We start from the raw sequence: 23,969 nt of genomic DNA on the forward strand, positions 1-23,969 counted from the left end.
AAACAAGCTGCGGGCACTTGTTCCAAAAAGATGCACTTCAACGCTTGCCAATATGAAAACCACTACCTGTCAGGAAGCGACATGCGAATGCATCTAAACAAACTTAATCCGAGTACAGAAGAGGATGGCGTATAGCTCATTAATGGATCGGCTAATGCCATTTTTGTCTCCCTGCACACTAATTCGTTTTGGCTCGGTCAGTTGGTATTTGGGTACCTTTTATGGCTAAAAACATTAAAATATCCTTTCCACACATTGAAGCTTGACTTTAATTGCTAGGAATTATTTGCTCTCTAGCATTATTAATTTAGGCTCCTTGTTTAAAACAAAGTACTTGGGCAAACGCCCCTTGAATGAGTTTTATTACTGGAAGAAAGTTAGAATCCGTTAAGGACTTTTTCTTGCTCCCCTTTAAGTAATATTCTAGTTGCTGACTGCTATATGCACTGCAGGTGTTTTTTATGAAGGGGCAATTGGGGGGGTATGAATGTCATGTTGAAAGGGTATGCATCACTCAGTTACAGGAAAGTTTGGAAATTACAAAGCTAATGAAATTTAAAGAAACGTAAATATGCAAACAGAATGCTGCAGAGGGCCCTCAGATTTTGGGGTCGTTCTTTGTGTATTCTGGCATCCAGCAGTTGATTAAATAGGTCTTCCAGAGTTATGGCTAATGTTGGGATATTCATCTAGAAATCTGAGACTTCTTTATAAGGCAGTGAAAACCATGTAGCTCTTCTATTCTGCCCTTAAAGGATGTCATCGACCCACCTAAATTAAGGGTGCAGCTGCTTTAGGGCCCTTCATTCCCTGCATTCAAGAGTGTCTGTAAATTAAGCCCTAGCTGTGTAGTATTCAAACAGGATTTGTATGACTTCAGTCAGGATTTTTTAACACCTATGTCCCAAATTTGTGTAAAACTGGCTCTTTGAAGTGGATAGGTCGCTGCAATGATTTCTTGTTGCAGCGCTGATTGGGAGTGCGCTCATGGTCTTTGTGAAGAGGGTAGATAACAGGGCACTTAATCCTCCTAAGTGTAGCCAGTAGAGAGATTTTTGGCAACTGCTATGGAAGTCCTTGTTTTTGGCACAAACTCTCCCCTGTCGTTCTGGCCAACTGATTGCTGGCCTGTCTCTCTGGGCCCTTTTCCCCAGCCGGCCCTTTCAGTCAGGAATCTGGGGGTAAAAATCACTTTCTCTCTCTCAATGGATGAGCAGGTGGCGGCGGTATGCAAGGCCGCCACTTCAAACTGTGCATTCTCCAGAAAGTTCTCCCTTTTATTCTGGTCAAATTTCAAGCTCCAGTGGTGGCCGCCCTTGTGCTGAGTGCAGTGGATTACCGCAACTCATATCTGGCCCAGCCTTGTTTTCTTATCAGTCGTCTCCAACTCCTACAAAACGCTGCGTCCAGGGCTATTCTTCACCCCACCCCCCCCCCCCCCCGTTTGGGGCTCATAGGTTTCCTCTGCTTAGGCAGCTCCACTGGCTGCCAATTGAGAAGCAGATCCTTTTTAATTCTGTGTGCATCGTCCATCGTTCTGTTCACGGCCTACGGGCAGAATACCTTCAAGTGAAATTTTCGTGGTATGTTCCATCTCGCTCTCCCCGTTCGCAGTCGGCTCTTGTGGCCTCTGTCCCTCGTGTTAGACTTTCCCGTGTGGGCGTGCGTGCGTGTGCTTTCGGTGGCTGCTGCCAGGGCATGGAATGCCCTTCCTTTTGCGTTTCGTGTTACTGTAGATATCTCACTTTCCGTCGCTCTTTGAAAACTTATATGTTTTGAGCTCTCTTTAAACGGTCGTGTGTTGCTGCTGGCGCCATGATGCCTTTGGCGAACACGCGCTAAATAAATATTGGTAACATAACATAGCATTGTATCCATTTCGGACATATGAGTTGGGTAAGCAAGAATGTACCTTTTTCATTATCTGCTTTGAATTTCCTGTTATGGTCACGTGTCGTCTCCAGCTGTTCTTAGCACACATGATCCCTGTATAGTGTAAGAGGGTCAGCAATGTGAGACGGACACAAAGGTATAGTTTCTCACAAGTTGCTATTTTATTAAAAAGGGTGAGACAAATGCCTGTCGTTCCCTAAACTAACAAGGCTGTCCCTACCGAACAAACTAAGGCTAAAGAAAAATGACATAGTGTCCAAAACCTATCTGATTGGCACACTAATCTACACAACAAAATTATCCAAGATTTGTTTGGCTGTCTTAAATACCACAAAATAACATACGTCATAAACAGTAATCCTTGTGACCAAGGTTGGATTCCCTTCCCCTGGATCAATTCAGGAATATCTGGAATCAATTTCAGTGTCAAGAATGTTCTGTGTAATTACAAAGTTCCATTCAATGTATCATACAAAGTGCTTTCCTTCAATATGTTCTTTCACTTAGCAAAGTGATTATCTCTCCTCCAAAGGCTTGTTTAGAAGACAAATGTGTTGCCCTTGAACTATCCGTCCACATATGAACCAACAACGACTTATCTTGATAGTCTTTTGACTTTTAACAAAATGTGTTGCATCTCTTTCCAAATTGATATTCCACAAAAGGATAATTGTTCTCTTGCTTGTTTTTTGGCTTTAGTCAATGCAGGTTATAGTTCTCTTCCCCTTGGTTTCTCATACAAGGAGGGCTTTGCTACTGCAGACTTTGTTTTCAGTTTGTGGAGCCTCATCACTCTTCTCTCTGGCTTTGGTAATACTGGTTACAATTGTCCCCTATTTGCAATCCCTCAAGAGTTGCACAAAGTTTGCATCAATGCAACTGTTCGGTAATCAAAATAAGCATTCTCACCTAGCGGTCCCCTTCAGAGCACCCTGGGGGTCACCTGCATCAGACGAACTCACCGGTATGCATTGATGTCTCCTGACTCCCTGGTGTTGCTGCTAGTCTTTTTGGGGCTCCTTCTGTCTGCTCCGTTTGGCTTGCTGCAATGCTCACAGACCTTCAGTGAAGCTCTTGCAGCTCCGTTCACTCTCCGGTGTAAACTCAATACCGTAGCAGTTCAGTGTGTAGTTCAGTGTGTTGGGAGCTCCTCTCCCACACGACGGTGCCGCTTCCCGCTGTGCACTCAGCATGGCCAAGTCTCCCCAACATCTACCACAGCTAGTTGCCACCATCAGCTTCTGCGTCCTACTGCTGCTCTTGCTCCTGAAAGTCATTTGTTTTTAAAGGTCCCGCTCGGGTGTTTCCTATTAAAACTTGACCACTCTGAGCCCCTCTCCCCTGTCTCAGTACTATGGGCTTTATGGCACTTTAAGTCCATAAGGTTCTTGTTTGTTTTTAAGTCAAAATTGTCAGTTCCACAATAAGCCATTAAGGCTTTCAGAACATCAGGGGAATCGTGTAGAGAGGTCTTCCCATCCCCCTGGACATGAGTTACCTCCCATGTGATCCTCCCACATAACACCCCCGGGGTCTGGATCAGGTAGCAGCTGCCTTTCCCTGGCCACATGAGGAGGCACATGTAAGGATTTTTGGGATGATCCCACTAGTTTCATCACAATAGCTCAGACACAAATGGTCAGTGGTCTACAAACAGTGAGATGATTTAAAGCAGATTCACGGACTACCCTCGTGTTCTGATAGGAAACACACCCACTAAATGTGTTTTTCTTAGTGAGATTGGTGCCTATTATGGTCATTGGGTGGAGTTGCTTAAATAGTGTATGAGAGGAATGTGGTTCCTCTGCCATCTTTGGTGGCTTAATCTGTATCGAATCGTAATCTAGGGATGAGTGACAAATGCGAGGACTTGTGCATACAGCCTATGCACCAAAATGTAGGAATCCAGACAAGACAATGCAGAGGTTGGGAGGGGAAACACCTGGGCAAGAACGTAATGTCTTGGGAGGGGGTCTGCAACCTGCGCCTCTCCAGATGTTTTGGACTACAACTCCCATGATCCCTAATCATTGATTATGCTGGCTAGGATTGGAGGGATTTGTAGTCGAAACATTTGAAGAGCCAAAGGTTGCCGGCCCCTGGTCTAGGAAACACAAACTGACAGGCTTGGCAAAGAGCTGGTATTGTTGCTCAACGAGTAGTCCTACAGGGATCAGCAGATTACTCCACCTCATATTCGGTCGAAGGAGAATTAGCTGCAGTGTTTTTTTAATCAATCTTGCTGTATGTGAGTTTAGGGCAAGAATTCAGGGGAGTTTAGGGGGATGGGGGAGCGGACTGTACGGGGTCTCCCTCTCCATATACATGCCGCAAAAACAACCTGTAAAAAAAGTACATTCATTCTCCAATGAAATAATCCTAAACCGTTGTATGATGAACATCATTGTCATTTGAGGCACGTGAGTAGAGAGACCATGCACTTCGAAATTATTTCAACCTCGAACCATTTTATGCTCCTTATGAGGTGCATAGTAAAACTGTGGGGGCAGCAGAGTCGTTTCTTGTGGTACACCCAGCGCCAAAATTCTCGAGTACGCCTAGGAGAAGCTGAAGGTGTCCATGAGTGCAGAATGAATACTCTGTGCAATTGGAAATCTTCAGGCTACTCTTTGCACCTAGAAATGTAATGTGAGGAAGAGAAGCAGGGAAAGTTCCAGCTTCACTGATGGTGGCAATCATCACCATGCCAGATAATACCAGGCCACACTTTCATAGCAGTGTCCTTTATGAATACATGCAGAGTATCCTTGAAGACATTAATACATCGCAATCGTTGCTTAATGCCATATAAGTTGGCGGCACTTAGCCATCCAAGGGGGAAGCCCGGTTATTCCTTGTGGCTCTCCCATATGTTACTCAGAAGGGGATCATTGTGTATTTGACATGTTGGGATTTTCCATTATTACTGTAAGGTGCTACATTGCCATTTGGCCAAGGATCAGCTCAAACTTGCAATTTTTTTGAACAAAGCTATTGCTGAAAAGAAAACTTATAAAATAATGTGTACCCCCATATGGAAGTCTGATTTGAAGCTCTGCTTTAGACTAATATTACCGTGTATGTTATCTGCACATGGCATTACACAAAGATATGATTCGCAGAATTATATTGTCCCAGCTTTCGACCTATGGGGGTGGTATGGTAACTGAAAACTTGTTGCACAGCTGCCCGCCTTCGTGAAACCTGGTTGGGGGCAGTTGGAGGAGTTGGGTGTTAAGACACCACAGTATACCATGCAATGTTGTTGGAGCGCAAGCAAGATAACGATATATGTTATCTCCTTTCAAAGAACCTATTTTGATGTGACTTATATTAAGATAGTATTAGAAGCTAATAGCAATGACTAATGTGGACAACCACATCTGCAGTAACCATCATTGAAAGGAAGCATCTTTTTTGAGTTAACATAAATATCGCAATGTTAAAACATTCACATTACCTTTGCAGGAATTCAAGTTTACATGCCTGTCCGATTGCCATTGGCTCTTAAAATCTGAACATGTTTTGACAAATTGCATTTGGTTTTTAGATCCATGTAACAGCTCATGAACCAATACAATCCTTATGTCTATATGCAAAACTCTTTGCATGGCTAATGTTTTTCATTACTCTTTCAGGAATGGGCTTTAACTAAGGACAAGTCAGTGAAACACATGGATTTATGCCTTACTGTTGTCGACCGAGCTCCTGGTGCAGTGATAAAACTGCAAGGTTGTAGGGAAAATGACAGCAGACAGGTGAGCATATCTAATGATCTGTTCTTTAGTTCAGTAATGCTAGATGACTCACTCCAATCTTTTTTCAATTTTCTTTCTATACGTTTTTTTCCTGTCAGGCTGAAGTCACCGAAATCTATTGTATTAAATAAGAGCATTCCAAAAAGCAGTCAAATGAGTCAGTAACAGTCTGTAACAAGTGGAACAGCAGAAGCAGGGAATCCAATCACCCCCTCCCAAGCGTGCTGCCCCCCTCCGGTTTTCTGTGAGTCAGCAATTCTGATGCTACCCAGCCTTCTTTGTGAGACCACCCCCACAGTACTCCGTATTGGTGGGTGTGTTAATATGTTGAATTGGGAGAGCTGCAGAAGTTCCCGGTTTCTACATCGAAACCAGCTTAATTATGGGAAATGTCATGGGCAGTAGATCTGGGTAAGACAGTGGATTTTGGGTAAGTAGGTCTATATGTTGGTATCTGGGCCTGTGGCCATAACCGGATGGACAAGTATGTTGAAGATTGGAGGGCAGGCTCATTTCCGACTTCAGTAATCTTTTATTTTGCATGCTCATGATAAAACACTTAATCTCCCACAGTAAACTGCACTGTCCTGCACGATCAGGATCCAGAATGTCATACCCATCAAACCCCCCACAATGCACTGTGTATTTCTAAGGAACTATTCTTCTCAGAGTCCACCTCACGTTTGTTGTGTATTGGAAGACCTATAAAAGGAATATGCACTTTTTAGCACTGCGCAACTCGCTGCTGCTTTTGTTCGAAGCCTCGACATGTAATCTGTACATTTGAACTTCCCCTCATGTTGGCACCATAAGGCTGAGAAACTACTTCTCCTCCTTCAGACTATACTGGCCCACTGGAAGCCCTGTAACCTCTGCCTTCTCATTCCTCTCACATCCCCCATACGTTAAATTAACACTCCTGCTCAGAAGACTTCCAGCTACACTTTTCAATTGAGAATTAAATTGGATCTGGAATCGTTTGCCCAACCGGGCTTTTGTGTACAGAAAGGGAGACCATATCTCTCGGTTAATGCAATTAAACACAATGATTGCACAATGGCTCCCTAGTCTGGCTATAAACATCATAATTGAAATAGAAGTAACCGAATAGTGGTGTATACTTCAGACTTGAGCAGTTGACTTAAGAATCGGGCAAAAGTAATCAAACTAAATAGTGTGCAGTCAAATATCATTGGAGCTAGGTAGCGGAAATCAAAGAAATTAACAGTAAGGTTGGGGAGGATTAACTGCAGCATCAATCAATCTGATTTCAGTTTTGAATCATGGAGGTCAGATAAAGTGTAGGCAGTTCTGTGGGGAAGACACCATTGTGGCACGGACACATTTCACATTGGGGATGATTTTCCTTTAGAGAGTGAGCTGGTCTGATTAGCAACCGGAAGTGACTTTCCATGCCCTTTGAAACTGGGTAAAACAGACCTCATTCAAGGAAATTAAATGACACAAGAAAATGTTCACCAAATTCCAACAGTTTCCAAACTTTTCCTGAAATTGTCAGGATGTTATGGTTGTGGCACATCGGGCCACAGCCTAGCCTCCAGCATCAAGACTTTCAAGGAAAGGGAACATTTGGGGTAAAACGGATTGGTGCACCAACGCTTCCCGTGAACACCCCCTGTTCTCATGCCCTATGCTATATTCTTGGCCTTTCCCCCGATATTGAATGGAAGTGACTGATTTGTCATTTTAGTCCTCATCCCCAGTTATGCCCCTGTGTTTCTTCTACATTCATATAAAGTGGAAATAAATAAACCAAGGAGAATCCACATGAAAGGGTTCTGAGCCACCTTCGAGGTAGGGGGTGACTGTTGTAATGTGAAGATGCAAAGCATAAGAGCAGTGGCTCCTTGGGAAGCACGGAAATAAGCTAACCTGTAAGGGCAGACATGAAATACAATAGCATGTGTGTTTTTTTTGGAAGAATATGGAGTAGCGCACATTTCCAAGAATGTGAGAAAGCTAGAGGCGATCTATGTTAAACATTGATCTTTATCATCTGATGGCTCTCCTACTTCACTCTCCTCTTCCTTGCCTCAGTGGCACAGTAAGGATGTGCTAGCTGCACAAGCAACTTAAGGATGGGAAGTGATTTGAGAAAAGAGTGGGGCAATGAGGGGAAAGGGTTTCACACCATCACTACTGGATGGACAGTGAGGACAGAAGAAGCACAGTGTAAGCCCTCCCTCCTTTCATACGAACTCAAGTCTTATGTGGACTGTATTGCTAGCTTTTGCCACTCCTCGCCACCAGGCATAGAGCAGGTGTATGCCATTGGAAAAATCAGTGGCAGTCAGACTGGGCAGCAGTCTGGCATCGCCCTCCTCCCATTTCTCCTAACCATAGCCAGATGGTTTCCACTGAGTGTGCAGCATGCCCATCGATCAGGATCTGCGCCCTCCCCTCTGCACTCAGTGTACCTCTCTTATGGGCTGTTAACACGTGTCGCAGCCATTGGGCAGAGCCAGGCATTCATTCGGCCAGCTTCAGCCTGCTTTGTCTCAGGTGCAGCCCCACTGCAGTGCCTTGCCACACACCAAGCATCACGCCTCAAATCCCATCCCACATGGTCCATGTAGTTGCATTCTGATGTCTCTGCCTTGCTAAACTCTGGAAGCAGTGGATGGAGTGCAAGCGGCATCACTACGGTCGCTGACTTTGCTTCCCAAACTTCTGCCAAGGTCTGTATCTGCTACCCGCAGAATGTGGTTCGGAGGGAGACCTAGAGGCTTGCTGTTCCAGTGGATTGACGATTGAGGAAAATGGCGTTCTTTCCTTTGCCCCTCCCCCCCCCCCCCCTTTGTGATTATTGGCCTGTGTAGAGCAACTGGCCTAGTTTCTTGCACCTTTAGGATGCATGTCACATCTAACTTTTCTCCATCTAACTTTAGGAGAACACGCAGTACATTTTGTAGAACATCGGGGATAAATGGGGGTTCTTTATTTACATATACGTAATGTATTTACATTTGGGACATATAATGTGCTGAATTAGTCAAAGTGCATTCTAGCACATACTTTTTTAGTTCTCACAGCTTTCTTTCACAAGCGTCTTTTTTTAAATGTGTCTGTGTATGCGTTCTTGGTTCTGTGCATACACCCTCCATGTAGCACTCACTAAGAATCCTCACACCCGAATCTGGAATAGGAACATGGCTGAATATGCAATTTGCACATACCCAGAAGATGTATAAGGAATGTCGGGGATGGAAGCAAAGAATGTTGGCAGATTTATCCTCTCCATCTGGATGCTGGATCTGAGTGGTATTTAGTTGCGTAATTGGTTCCATGTTCTTAGATGGCCAGTTTTTTGCCGAATGTTCACCACGCACAACTCATACATTTTTTTAGTTTGGGTGCCCCCCAAAAAAACCTACTTCCCTGTTATCTAGTCCCTATTCCCCCCTCCCCCCCAAACCCTTCTATCCCCTTACACCATCCCGTTCACCCTTGCCCCCAATACTTTTCGATGAGTTACTAACTGGCGAACATTTTCGGCAAAAAAAACTTTGCCGGTGAAAAAAGCCTGGTGATGGGATAACGACGTTCCACGTAATTTAATTTCACACCAAACAAAAGGTAAAGGTTGTGTTAGTCCACAGCTATACATCACTTGAGCAAAAAATCAGGTTGCATTGGAGTGAACATTTGGGACGATCAGAACCTCTGAGATTTGAGTGGATTTCAGAGTTTGGGAGAACATTTTCATAAGATTTGGGCGGTTGAGGAGGGGGGGGGGGGTGTCTGGGAGAAAATGGCAACATTTGCTGTGAGCCTTCGTGAGATTTAGGAGGTTTCGTTTTGTGATTGGTCTTCTCTGCTGAGACTGACTTGGTCCTGGGGAACCTAGTGTTGTGTGGAGTTCTCAGCTGTATAATGAAGAGTGATTACTAAGAAGTCCCCCTGTTGGAATGGAGCTTCTAACTGAGGCAGGGGGAATTCTGTGATTTTTAAGCTCTGCTAAGACATATGCGCTTTGCAAGGCATGGGGCTTCTAATATGTTTAGTCTGGTAGGTACATCTGCACTGGGGGAGACTGCTTTCATCGACATGTAGCCCTTTTTTGGAGGGCTCTGAACTAAGTGAGACATTCCTTTTTGGATAGGTGGTCTTCTAGGGGCACTTGTACTTGGTGATTTAAAGTGCATTCTGGGCCTATGTTGGCGTCTGTATTCTGAGACCCACTGCATTCATATGGCGCTCATCTTCCATTCAAAGGGCTGGAACAGGGGTAACGGCCCGGCAGCCCAAATTTTCAGCACGAGCGAAACAAGGGTGGATAACGCAGGCAACCTGCCATTACCCTCGTTTCAGCCCTTCGAATGGGATGATTAAGGCTATTAGAACCCCGGGTTGCCAAAACAGTAACCTGGGTGCTAAAAAAAATATATTTTCCTTTGTGTAATGGGACACGTGCAGCGTCCAGTTGTACAAAGGAAAACACTTCAAGATGGCCACCATGGAATGAAAGCAGGGCTCCGTGTGGAGCCACTCTTCCCTTTCCATGGTGGCTTGCAGGAGCGTAGAGGAAGGAGCATCAGTGGCGGGGAGTGCAACCGCTGCAGAAATAAGGTAAGTGGTGGGGTGGAAGGGGGAGAAACAAAGGGGGACAGAGGGTGGGGGGAGGTGGCGGGGGGGGGGCGCAGCTGTCTGGTGGGAGCCATTGATTCCTTCAAGTGAAGGAACCAGAGCTAGTCGGTGTAAATCAACCAGAGCCACTGGCACTTCCAGCGAAGTACAAACTGGGGAGGGAAGGATGTCCAACCGGCACAGTGGGCCTGATGCAGTGCTGCTCTGGACATGTGTAGATTAGAAGTATGCTGTTCTTCAAGGCTTCGTCTCCACCTCTCGTATGGAGCAGCAAGCTCCATGGAGTAGAGCCCTATGATGAAAGTGCTTAAAGCTTGACATAGTGTGTCTGTAACCGGATGTAATTGACGTAGCAGAGGTATGATGAAGTGCTCAACATAATAACAAGACATGTAACAGATTCCGAAAATAAAACCGTGATTGAAGACCTGCTATGTGGTATGTAACAATGGGACAGAGCGAAAGAATTTATGCAGCGCTAAGCTCGCCACTGAAACCAGAGCCCTGCTCTTAAGTGCAAATTGGATGAAAACAGGAGATAAACTGTTGCTGCATAACCTTAACTTGAGTTTGATTTTGAAGTGCTGATAGATTTCAATGACCCGCCGTTAAATGAAGATGTTAATCTGTTTACCTGCTTGTTTCTGCCAAGGGAAAACCTCTAACACGGGATGAGACACTTTGCATAGCCCTCGAAGCGCAGTTGAAAAGAACCAAAGACACCTGAGAACGCATTCTTATGACTCAGATATGGTGCAGAAGGATGCAGGTTGTTTCTCAAAGACAAGAATTACTTGATTCAATGCTTAGTGAGAAAGGGTATAGGCACCAATCGCAATGACTCCATACATGTCTTGAAACTGGCCTCCGCCAAACAGTCAGTGAGATGCGAGTAGAATATGGACTTGCTGAGCTCAGAACTGATGCAAATGAAAGGGCGCTCCAGGAGCTTGCACAGTGCAAGAATGTGTCAGCCAGGCAGATGAGTTATAGATCTTTGCAAGGACAGCCTTAATTAAGAGTAAAGATGTGATAAATGGAAGTAGAAGGAAGAACCTGCGGAACAAATTTCTCATGGAGTGAACTGGTGACAACTAATAGAAAGGATAATGGAAAGATAATTCTGTGGACACCCTAAAAGGTTGCATGAGGAAGGATGGTTGCAGCATGTACTGCTAAACCGTCATTCCATCACAGTGGAAATTAAAATGCTGTAGGGTATGAGGTGGAATATGTGTAGCCTACCAGCACATAGCCATAACCACCTACCAAGATGTCTCAACTTAGCCTTTAATCGGAATCTCCATGAGGCCTGGTACAGAAACGTGAACAAGAAAAAGCGAGCTATTAATGTACACACACTTTATAAAGTGAGAACAGAGGTTTCAGAAAATATTTGCACTGCAGGGATCTGCCAGGATCCTGGTACTCCATCTCTGTGCAAGTGGAAAACGAGGAAACTAGGAGCATTGGTGGTGATGACTCGACAAAGATGGGGTATGTAAAGTGGAGAAGGCCACTAAACAGTGCCTGAGGAAAAAATTAAAGTCAACTAGAGGGGGTCAGGGGGCTGGAAAAGGACAGCCTTTAGTTGGCATGGACCGGTATGAAATATGTTAAGTTGTTTGAAGAAGCTGTGAACTCCAAGTGCAGTGGAAGTGGCTGGTCTCCGCCCCAAATAAAGGTGGGTGTGAGTGAATGAAGGACCAGGCAGACCAAGTTTTCATACTTTGTGATAATCCAAGAGACGTCTTGGTTTCTAGATATGCAGAATTTGGATTTTATATTTTCCACTAGCAGTTTTTTACCCACTAGTGTCACCTTCTGGTGTGAGCATTGGCATCCCAAACCGCATTCTGATAGAGGGCCGTTTTTGATTCTTAGCTCTTGGATGAGAATGTCAGGTTTCACGCATTATGTCCAGGCTAAACTTCTGGACATGCCCTTTGATGGCCAAAAACTGTTTGGGGCGAAAGCTGATGCCCTCCAGAAATTCCAGGCCATAGTAAGGTCATTGGGCCTAGCCAAAGTCATTGGGCCTAGCTGTGCAGCAGCCCTCCATGTCTTTGGCAAGAGGCTGGGGTTTTCGTCCCTCAGGCTCCTATGCCACCTGGGGTTATGGCCAAGCCACCCTGGTTTTCACCAAGCTGCTAGCAGTGATGGTGGTTCCTCTCAGGAGGGAGAGCATTCATGTCTACCTACCAGGACCACTGGCTCGTCTGAGCTCTCTCCCCAGATCTAGTATTGGAGCATCTACTCGGTATATGCACTCTATTGTACAGCTTGGGCTTTTCTCTGAACTTCAGAAAGTCTCTGGTTTCGCCATCCCAGTCTCTGATTTATTGGAGCCATCTTGAGCACTCGTCTGGGCAGGGCATTCCCATCTGATTAAGTGGCAAAAATCTTTCAGATGACCAAATGTCCTCTGATCGCACGACTAAGTCCTGGCCTCAGTCTTTCTGCGCTTTCTGGGCCTCATGGCCTGCTGCATCCTAGTGGTAGTGGAGGCAAGGCTGTGCATGAGATGGCTTCAGTGGTTTCTCTGTTGCCAATGATCAGTTTTGTGGCCACATGTCAGAACTTTTACAGATCTCGGACCAGGTGGCCCAGGTTCTTGGGTGATGGGCCGTGCAAGGCAACTTGAGTCACATTTTCGTATTTCTTGGCACCAGGTAATGGTGGTCATGGACACATCTCTGACTGGTTGGGGCGCAAATCTGACAGAGAGGATCGTGGCCTCCTGTAGAGTCTTGGGAACACATTAAACTTACAGGAGCTGAGAACAATCAAGCTGCCCCAAGTCACCGACCTCCCCTCTGAAACGCAAGATTGCGCTAACCCTGACCGTCAATGCAGTGGCCATCCATTACCTCAACAAACTAGGTGGTGTGTGGTCCTTGTCTAAGTGCAGAGAAACAATATGACTGTGGCTCGGGGCAACATCGTCTTTCTGAAGGCAGCCGATCTGGCCAGAAGAGAGAATATCACAGCAGATGCGTTCAGCAGGAATACTTTGGCCTCCCTTGAATGGGTGTTCTGCTAGGATGTTCTGGAGAACTTCTTTTAGTTAACTCAAGTGATTGTCTTCACTTCCCATGTTTACAGGAAGTCCAAGTCATTCTGCTCCAGGGAGTTTTCTCATCGGGGATCTCTGGAGGACACGCTGATTGTAGAGTGGGCATTTGATCTCTTTTATGCTTTGACGCCGATCCTTATAATTCAGTTGGTTCCTGGGAGATTGCGCCTGTTCAGAACCATGTTGATCCTGATCACACCGCACTGGGCATAGAGGATGTGGTATCCAGAGTTGCTGCCCTCTTTGGTGCCTTCAATGGAGAGTCTATTTGCTGTCCAAGTCGGGGGGGGGGGGTGCTCCAACCAAACTTCAGCAACCTGAGCATTGATTCTTGGCTACTGAGGATGAGATACAAGAGTCTGACTTGTCAGACGACATCCTTGATGTACTCCTTTCAGCTCTGAGATCCACAACAGTCGATGCATGCAGATGGCATACATTTTCAACTTGGTGCTGGGAGAGGTATCTAGACCTTCTATCCTGGCTGTTGTGCCTCTTTTTTTATTTTAGTTTTGGCTTTATTTTTTACTTATTGCATTTGTTGATGGCACCCAGACCCGGAGGTAACACAGCACTAGTCATTTTGTGGTACAGAAAGTAGGGGAGACAGTACAGTAGTAGTGGTTACAAGCAAGTTACGGTGGAGCAGTATGTTATAGTCAGAAGGGAGTAGTAAGCTACTGACATTTTGTGCAGGCGAGAATTGAGCGTATTTGTTGAACAGTCGTTCTTTATTTTGTTTCGAAAAGGCAGGTTAGAGGGTTCTTCTAGGCTAGGATACTGGGTGGTAAGGAATTCCACATGGTGGGGGCGAGGGTGGTGACGCTGCAACCACTGGGTCTTTCTGTTGAATCGAGGGGTGAATAGTTAGGTGGAGGAGTGTAATCTGAGTGTTGTGTTTTCTGGTGATGCGGCGGGTGAGGTACAGGGTAGCTGTATTGTGGATGCAGCGGTGGGTGATGGCAAGGAGTTTGAATTACATTCTCGCTTTGATGGTAAGCCAGTGAACCTTGTCTGATATGCGAGATATGGTTGGAACGTATCAGTCCCCATGCAGCTCTTAGGGCATTGTTTTGGATCAACTGTAATTTATAGAATTATTTTTATTTTATTTTTGTTGATTTTTTTTCAGTGAAGTGCCAGCTAAAAGAACGTTGCAATAGTCAAGTTTACTCCCAATTATTGCTCTGGCTAGGGTGAGGAAGTTGATGGTGAATTTTCTAGAGATATTGATGAGTTTAGTAGAGTAGTCTGCAGAGGCGGCAACTGCCTTGACCTGTTTCTGCATGTTTAGTTTATACTCGAGGTAGACTCTGGGGGTTTTGACGTGGGGGGACACCAGTGTCATGTTCCCATCAATGCAGGAGGAGGCAAAGGCTGGGTCAAGGTGTTTTAGACTGTGCAAGGAGCCCACGATAAGGAGTTCTGTTTCAAGGTTCAGGCAGAGCTTGTGAGTTGCCATCCATGCCTGGTTTATGCTGTAGCTGTAGATGTGGTTGATGTTAGTCTAATTCATAGTAGGAGAGATTCAAGATCCTTGGGGGATGCCATAGGAGACTGGTATGTGGTCAGCTGCTTCCGGTCCCCCGAATACCCTAGAGGATAGTCCAGACAGGAAGGAATTGATCCAGTTGGCCACTTCGGGGAAGAGATTGAAGGAGGCAGTGAGGTGGTGGTATAGAATAGTGGTCAACGAGATTGAAGGCCACGGAGAGGTCTCGAAGGAGGAAGATGCCAAGCTTCCTGGCATCGGATGAGATCGAGCTGAATCTTTAGTTCAAGTAGGGCAGATTCTGTGCTGTGTCTGGGCCGGAAACCTAATTGGCGGGTGCCCAGAATATTGTGTAATTCTAGATGAGATTGTAGCAGAGTAAGCGGTCTGGTCCAGAATTGTTAGGGAACAGTCGTGATGGGGCCTTAGTTGGTGGGAAGACTGGGGTTGAGGGACGGTTTCTTCAGGAGTGGTGTGACCCAGGCTTCGATGGAGCTGGGCACATTATTGGATTTGAAGGAGGTGCTAATGAAATTGGCAATGGTGGGAGTTAGGGGCTCAGTACACATTTTGGCGCAAGCAGGCCTGCAGATTGGCTAGGATACCTCGCCGCTATTTTGGTTTTTAAGAGGTCTCTGGAACAGGGCGTTTTTCTTCACAATCCCCAGAGTCATGCAGTTCTTGCGAGGTTTCTGTAAGCAGTGTCCGCCATGCCAATTTGTTGTCCTGGCGTGGGCTTTAAAATTGCCTTTGACGTTCCTTATGGGAGCTCAGTTCTAGCCCCTTCATTCCTGTTCTATTATATTGCTCAACCTTAAGATTATTTTCCTGGTTGCCATCACTTTTGTGAGATGTGTAAGTGAGTTCAGGTGTTATTTGTTAAACCCCTCTTATTTGGTTTTCTCCAAATAGGTGACTTTGACAGTGAGGACCTCTTTTCTTCCAAAACTGGTCTGATTTTCTTCGGTCAAAAAATCCATCTTGCTGTGTTTTTCCCTCCATCTCATTCGTCTAAGGCAGAGGAACGATTCCATTGGCTGGACCCAGGGGACATTAGGTTCCATGGTGCCCACGCCATGATCTATCCCTATCGAGCCCACCTCAATGCCCTTGATCTCATCTAACAGGAGTGCTGAGACCCACGCGTAATCTATGCGAGAAAGAGTTGGGAACGGTGGAGAAAAATGTGAACCCGCCCTCGCACCCCTTTCCACACATCTTGCAACCGCATGTTGTAAAATTTTTCCTGTATGGACTTGGAGGCAACCGCTCCCTTGTGAGAACCCTGAGAAGAACTCCTATCCAACTCGCGTGACCAGGCCAGGTTGAAGTCACCCATCAGCACTATATTACCTATTGCAAGCCCTTCTAGAGAGACTAATAGATCCCTCAAGAATGCCTCTTGCTATTAGGGGCATACATCGATGCCACTGTGGAGTCCTTCCCGCCAAAGTCCCCCTCCCCCCCCTCCCCCTCAACATAATATTTCTGCTCCCTTGGAACCTGTGATCCTCAAGTCGCAGCCATCTCTGAAGGCTAGCAGCACCCCACCCCTGTCTTAGTGGGGCCCGATGCATAGAACACCTAAGCCTCCCCTGATCCCTACACAAGTGGGTTTCATGAAGGGCTAACACATCCAGTTTGGGCGACCGAGTAAACAGCTCTTGTTGTGCCTCTTTAGAGGGGGGAGTTTAAGTCCCTAACATTGAGTCACCCACTTGAACATGTGAGACCCTGTATCAATTGCCCCTTCATGCCAGTAGCCTTTGTGGGGAGCCATAGCTTCCCTCAGAGCCCTGCAGTGCCCCCGAATGCAAACACTGTTGTCTCGTCATTACCTCAAGGACCGGGACTTGCCCTCCCATTCCCCCCGCCCCCGAATCTCCCACGGGCAAAACTGCCCTTCTGGTATACAAGATGGGGTAACACTTGACCCTTCCAGCTACTGACAATTCCCCTTACCACCACGATCCCCTAATGTTTCCAAAGCACACCCTCCATGTTACCCTTTATGACTTTAGTGGCTCATTTTGAATGGCTCTTCTTACCGGATTCCACTCTGTCTCTTGGTGTGGGCCTCGAAGTGGGGGCCTCTTCCTCCTGTGAGTCCCCGCTATGGACCATTCCCAGGGCCTGTGTTGCGTGTGTCAATTGTGGGACGCTGGCCCTCCTGTTTGGCGAGGTCCAGCTCAGTCTGTAGTAGAGCACTGCCTTCCTGGTTGATTGGGATGCGTCGTTGCGACCCATCCAATCGAACACCAATCTAAAGGGTAATCTCCATTTATAACGACTGTTCCTTTTTGACAATTCTCAGAACACAGGGCCCATTAGCCTTCTTTTCAGCAGTGTGCTCCACACCAGGTCTTGGTACAATTGGATCGGGAACCCCTGATATGGTAATTGCTCCTTGGGCCTTGCCGCCCAGAGAACTGAATACCTAATCCTAACCTTTTGACATGGTTGGGGCTTACTATTTGCTTGGTTATAGTGACATTTTGGTGCAATATTTTAAGTGATTTCGGAAACTGTTGCTTCTCATTTTGTTACAAAACGTTTCTGGACTGCTACAAAGCCTGTTATTCTACTCACAGTGCCTACTTAGATCTTCACCATGCCCTGAAAGACTAGAATGTTCTCTTTGTACCATCTGATGGCATACATACAGACCACCTTTCAGCATAGCCGTAAAGCTGGGATTAAGGGACGAGTGATGGCTACTAGGGAAGCTTTTTATTATAAATACTCATTCAAAACTGGCTGGCTCTGAGGTGTTTTCATTTAATGGTTAGAAATAGCAGTATTTGTTTCCATTAAGATTTTATTACTGTTTTGATACAATGGATAATTTTAGCTTTACCATCTGTTAAGGGCATGACACTCCAGGCAAATTCCACAGCTACATATTTCAAGATACTCTGTACATTGAATACTTTACTCCTACTCGTATATTTCCATCAATATTTAAATACTGCCCTTAGGCACCCATTTATACACAATGCCAGACACATCGCTGTCTAAAACAGGTTAGTATTTAAACTGTATAACTTTGCCTACTACTCTAGTGGAAATTTCACCCCAACCTCCTCAAGTCCCGACGCATTCATGCTATATCTTTACTTTAACTCTATGGGATCCAGTAACAGAGTTCAATCTTGGTCTACAGCTTCACAGTCCTAGAAACATTTCTTACATTTCTTTTGAATATTTTGCTAAAAAGGGTGACCACTTCTGCAATATTTCATGCAGAATCGTTAAACATGTTTAATATTTCCATATTGTAAATATCCCATGCTGTAGCTATCAATTCTTGTGACAGCAGTCTAGGTTTTCTCCATGCTCTTAGCAAATTGAACCTAGCTGCAAGAATAATATGCACCAGATGACCCAAGGAGTTTCTGTCCATATGTTGAAGGGCAAATTACCCCTTAGAGGAATCTCTCTCCAGTATGTGTGCCGACCACAAGTGCCAGTATGAGCATGCAACATCTCCAGCAAAGGCGACTAATATCTGCTTGCATCCAGAACAGCTTGTGAGGGGGATAATGCCAGCGATGTAACGGTTTAAGTGCATGCAACTTATATTGGGAAGTGATCGAGGGCCAAAAAACGGTCTGACAAAGCAGAATCCATAAACTGTCATCAAGGTCCTTTCCTATATCTGCTTCCCATTGCTTTCTTACCCAAAAACCTATTGCATATATGCTAGTAGGATAGTTCAGTATGCCTTTGAGGTCAATCCCCTTTCATGCCTATGTGTGAACACACTTTTCGACTGGTGAGCTCCCTCTGGAGGTAATCTCCCCATTTACTATCCATCAGTACCCCATTAAGCTGCAAATATGAAAAAACAGGGCATCGCCCGATGTTCACGAACTCCTGTCATTTAGTCAGTTCTATAATGGTGATGCTCCCACGTCTGACCTGCATTCTCTAGCCTAATCTTACGCTATAGCTGAAATCTTGCGATCAACTAATTCATTCCTAATTAGTGTGGGCAAATACAGCTGAGAGGAGATGGCCAGTGGACAACTATGTTGCATCTCGCTGCTTCCACATATACCTACATACAATTCTCTGCGACATGACATGGGCAATAATATGAAAATGTCCCTTCTGTGTTAAAAATGTACAGCTACAGACCCATATACAAGGCGGTACCTGGTATCAAGTAGAACCCAGCTTTTTAGACAAGTGGAATCGTGCATTTGTAACTAATTTTGTGCTTCCAGATGATGAAATTCATAAATTGTGTTGGGGAGGGCAGAGTAATCTAATATTTTTAAAACTTCATAACTGAGGGAAAGGAATTTAAGATAGTATGATGATTGAAATCTTTTCTGTTTTTTCTTTTCCAGAAATGGGAACAGATTGAGAGTAATGCTAAACTGAGGCATGTGGGCAGTAACCTGTGTTTAGACAGTCGGAATGCCAAAAATGGTGGCCTTACGGTAGAGGTCTGCAGTCCTTCTCTGTCTCAGCAGTGGAAATTCACACTGAATCTACAACCGTAGAATGGTTTATGGAAGAGAAATGGAACGTTGCCTCATTTCACAGACCTTCAGAAAGGATTTGATGCATTACTGATAAATTTCTTAAACTTTCCACAAACTATATACCTCAGTATTCCATCATGGTGCTGGACGTAGGAGGAGCCCAGCACACATGACAATTGGAAGACTGGGAAGGGAGAAGAGGGGATTCAGCGGACATGGAATGCTGTTGCACCAATCTCTCCACACATCCTGACAAACTGATCCTTTTTGGTAAAGACATACCAATAACCGTGCTGGCTCTTCCATTGCACATCCAACACCCAGAGGAAAAGAGACCGCAAACCAAGATGATGAATCTAAGGCACAGAAAATTGACTGTATTCCGGAATGGGAAGAAACATACTTGATTAAGCATTTTAGGAGAGGGGTTGCAATCGGGACATATGAAATCTCCATTTGCCTTCATATGAAGTGTTTTTTTCATAATCGAAAGAGACTCGTGTAGAAGAGATGTATTCCTTTCTCTCTTCCTCCCTTTCTCTGTGTTGAATTGTTATATTTGATTATGAACTTTTCTACCAGTAAAAGTAAATCTATATATATACATGCATAGATATATAAAACTTTCTCGTCAAGTCATCTGTTTATAACAAATTCTTCAGCCTGTAATTATCTGCAAATATGAAGTGTTTTACTGAAAACAGAAATACAAGATTAGAACACGCCTTTGCAAAGGATGTGTCCTGAGCTCTTGCACTGAGAAGGATTAGAACCTTTTCCACTCCTTCCCAACAAGGCTTTTGCATCCACTATCCGTTTTCAATGAAGAATTATGTATTACACTGTATGACCTATCAGATTGCTTATAGAACAATTGAGTCTGCCATTTCTGGAGCCTGGAAAAGTGGAGTGTGCCCTCAGTGTCTGTATAAGATCAGTTGTGTTGAAGTATGTTTTTGATTCCCCCCCCTTTTTATTTTTGTGTAAATATCTTAAGTGAACCCCCTCCTTCCCCCGTTTTTAAAAGTGTCCTTGTGATTTAAATATGTGGATAATGTCACCTTTATTGTTGATCAAATGTGCATTAGACAGGAACTGAATATGCAACCTGGCTGCATGATGCCAGTTCAGCAGATCGCAGCAATATTTCTGCCGCAAACATAAGTGATGCAAAAGAACACTCTCTGTTCCTAGTATCTTCTGTTGGCTCCAGTAGAAGATTGCACAGTGATCTGCATAATTTTTAGTTGGCTATGTGGGATTTTATGTATGCTTTGTCAAATCAAACCTTTAGGAAACCTATGCCACGGAACAGTCATTCGGCCAACCCATATGCAAGTTATCAGAAGACAATCTGACAAACTTTTTCTCAGTTTATGAAACCTCTCCAGCACTTAGACAGCAGTGCAGCACCATTGATAGCGGGTGCTCATCAATTTAACAAGGTTGCTTAAGTGGGGACATACAGAATGGTAGGAGGACCTGACCGAGCCAAAAGATGTGCTAGTTTGTTCGCATAGGGCACAGCTACCTGTTTTATGGAACAAGCTTTGGCATTACCATGTGCACACCATGCAGCCAGGAAGTCCAGATTAAAGCTTGATGGGTTCGACCTGGAAAGCACCTAGTGTCAGCAGATCCTGATTTCAGTGTGGTGGACATTCTATGAAGCTGATAAGGATGCGCACATAAGCCTGTACCATCCTCACCCCCCCCTTCTTTTTCCTAGTCTCTCAGCACAACAAATGTAACACCGACTAGTGTCCTTCACATAGGTTCCTCTGATCCCGTTATATTTTCCTTCCAGTGTTTAAAAGGAGCCCACCTTTGGCATACAGTCTCGACAGTTGGATGATGGAAAAGCGGGCAATCTAGTCAAGATGTGAGAACTAACCGTGCATAATGTCTATTCTGAATATAAAGTATGGTCTTCTTTCTGTGACCTTAAACTTGTTAGGTTTCAAATACTTTGGAGCCCAATGATCATATGTACAGGTTCTGTGCATCTTAGGTTTTACACTGTACAATAATCTAAATGCATCACTGGGACAGTACATTGAGCAGAACTGGTAATATGAGTATTGCTTTTGATGTTTAGATATGTTTACATGATGCAGTGTGCCAAAGTTACTTGCTGTGAAGTGCTTATTTTTCTTTAAGTATAGGGTTTACCAGCTCGAATTTAAACAAAAATAAACATCAATTGCCCTGGAAACATCTACAAATATCATGGGCGTCGTCTTTGTAATTATATTTTCATCTTGAAATCCTAACTGAGGGCCTGTATGATCACATTGTATTTTTTTCCAAATGTCAAACGTATAGTTTGGTCTCATTTTTTTCCAGCTAGTATAAAATATTTGATGTACAGAAATTGTACTTGCTCATTTTATAGATGGAAACCATCCCTGAAAATTTAACTTAAATAAAGAAAATAAATACTTTCTAAATAGTGAGTTGCTTCTATTTTTAATTCGAAATTGGGCAAACTCCTTTACTGTTCGAAGACTGAATGTGTTCAATTCTTAAAACAGTGTGGTTATTTCATGCAAAAAGTACTTCTTTAACACATCACCCAACTCTCCCCCCCCCCCCCCATCCCCCAAAGAAGCATACATCCTGTCCCACTTCTCCAATAGACATGGAACACCCCTCCTGCTCTTACAGCATTGATCATTTCTCATTAAGTATCAATATCTCACCAGGCCGGCATACCACTCCTGGCTGTAGCTCTCTTCTCCAGGGATCGGAGTTTGTTTGCATTTTATTTTGCCTTCCTTGCTGTGTTCTGGTGTTTTGTCTTTGCCAGCTAAAAGTTCAAGAATTTCTTTCACTGCTATATCTGTATTACTGGAGCTTCTTCACTCTGAAACTGGTAATATTTTTTTTTTCTGGACAGAAGTATGACTGTGTGGAAAGGATTTTAATGTAGGCAAACACTGCATATTGATTGATCTTACATTGCCTTTCTTGCATTGCACTTGGTTTGGTCACAGGTTGCCAATTCATCTTACAATGGTCAGTGCTTTGAGGGGTTTACATAGTATAGCACATCATGCAGACCTAAGGTACCTACTAATTGCTTAGAAACAGGGTTTGCTCTGGGGGGGTCTGAAAGGTGTCTCAATGAGATCTGAAACAAAATATCTACCGGGCTTAAATCATTAGCCATCCCAAGGCATCAATGTGCTTTCATTTTGGGATGTGGTCCTCAAGCATAAGCTATTTCCTAGCACAGATGCACACCTGAAACACAGATTAGATCCACAGTGGTGACCAGCGTCACTAAAGCTGTTCTTCTGTTTGAGTATCCACGCCAAGACGGTGCCATTGCTACCATGTTAAGAGCAAATCAGCTATAAGAAAAGCAAGGACCACTAGGTTTCTCCTAGAGAATCCATGAAAACTCAAGTCTTCATGTTAGGGGTTAGAAATGAGAGATGGACACAGGGTTGTTGTATTTGTAAGTAAAGACATTTTTATTGAATACAAATGGGTTAGAAAAATGCCTTTCTAGCCCTATTCTAAAGAAACAACCTATTCTGACTCACACCTCTAAACAAACAACAAAAGGTGCAAGGAAATGTCTTCAACCTGATGTTAGAAAAAGTGTTCAAAATCAAGTGTAAGAATGACTCCAACAAAAATGTTCTCCAAAGTAAAGACCCTTGGATCCAGAAGGTGGTCTCGTTCTCCTGAATTCTTAAACAGGATGGCAACACATATCTTTAACAGTTACTTGGTGACTCACAAACTTTTTGTTCAACGGAAGGGTTCTGTTCAAGCAAAAAGGTCTGCAACAGTCTTTCTATAAAAGGTTTTATATCTTCACAGATTACCAGATATACCCCTCAGACATCTTAATACAATGTTCAGTTGCCTGGTATACTCGCCTTCCAGGACTTCTCTTTAGGATTCAAAGATCACCTGGTGTACTCTCCTGCCATCAATCTGTGTACCATTTCAACAGCCTGGTATACCTACCTGCCAGGATCTGTGTGTTTCATAGTTCCTTGATGTACCACAATAGCATATACCATGTGGTGCTTGATATAGCTATCTGTGGTAATATTGTATTCATATGTACTTGCTCATGCATCTGTATTTGATTGGGGTTTGCCTTTATACTTTGTCTTGTATGCAATCAAACATTCTTCTTATTGAGGCTTGGCTTTGTCATTTGCCTCGGCTGCATTCATACAAACTTTGTATATTTTCTGCATTAGCAATCTTGTACCATTCAATCACTTGTTGGTGCTGTTGACTGGACGCATCAGGGTGCCCAGCTGCTTTGGGCAGAGTCTCTATTTTCCAGCATCACTGGTGCACGTGCCTCTGCGTTTTGGCTTCTTCTGCCTTCCAGTTTGGAATGTGCGGACATTCCCCCAGGACCCGGTGCGGTTCCGCAGACACACACCAGTGCTCATTCTCAGCCCAGTGTGAAGTATGCTGCCTTGTCGAGCCTACCGAAGCTTCAGGAGCTCCTGCACTGCTCCAGGTGTCTCCACGGCTATTCTTGCTTGCACACAGCATCTCTATGCCTGTCCTGGCAGCCTCCTATGCTTTGCCAGCTCTCAGTGTGCCTCATGCTCCGGAGCTCAGCGGGGATGGCAGCGTCTTGTTCTGCACTGCTCGCTGCACCTTTTAAA

At 44.5% G+C, this 23,969-nt stretch overlaps 1 protein-coding gene across 2 annotated transcripts in view; it reads left to right on the plus strand.

Moving 5' to 3' along the window:
- Nucleotides 1-21,770, plus strand: part of GALNT2 (polypeptide N-acetylgalactosaminyltransferase 2) — a 762,087-nt gene extending 740,317 nt beyond the window's left edge. For both annotated transcript variants that reach the window (XM_069606912.1, XM_069606911.1), the window contains 2 exons: nt 5,532-5,651; nt 19,183-21,770. In XM_069606912.1, the coding sequence (XP_069463013.1) occupies nt 5,532-5,651; nt 19,183-19,338 (276 nt within the window). In that variant the 3' untranslated portion in view covers nt 19,339-21,770. The remainder of the gene's footprint in view (nt 1-5,531; nt 5,652-19,182) is intronic.
- Nucleotides 21,771-23,969: the final 2,199 nt, after the last annotated feature.

This window comes from Ambystoma mexicanum, chromosome 4p, assembly GCF_040938575.1.
Source record: "Ambystoma mexicanum isolate Mex_15411 chromosome 4p, UKY_AmexF1_1, whole genome shotgun sequence".
In the NCBI taxonomy this organism is placed as follows: domain Eukaryota; kingdom Metazoa; phylum Chordata; class Amphibia; order Caudata; family Ambystomatidae; genus Ambystoma; species Ambystoma mexicanum.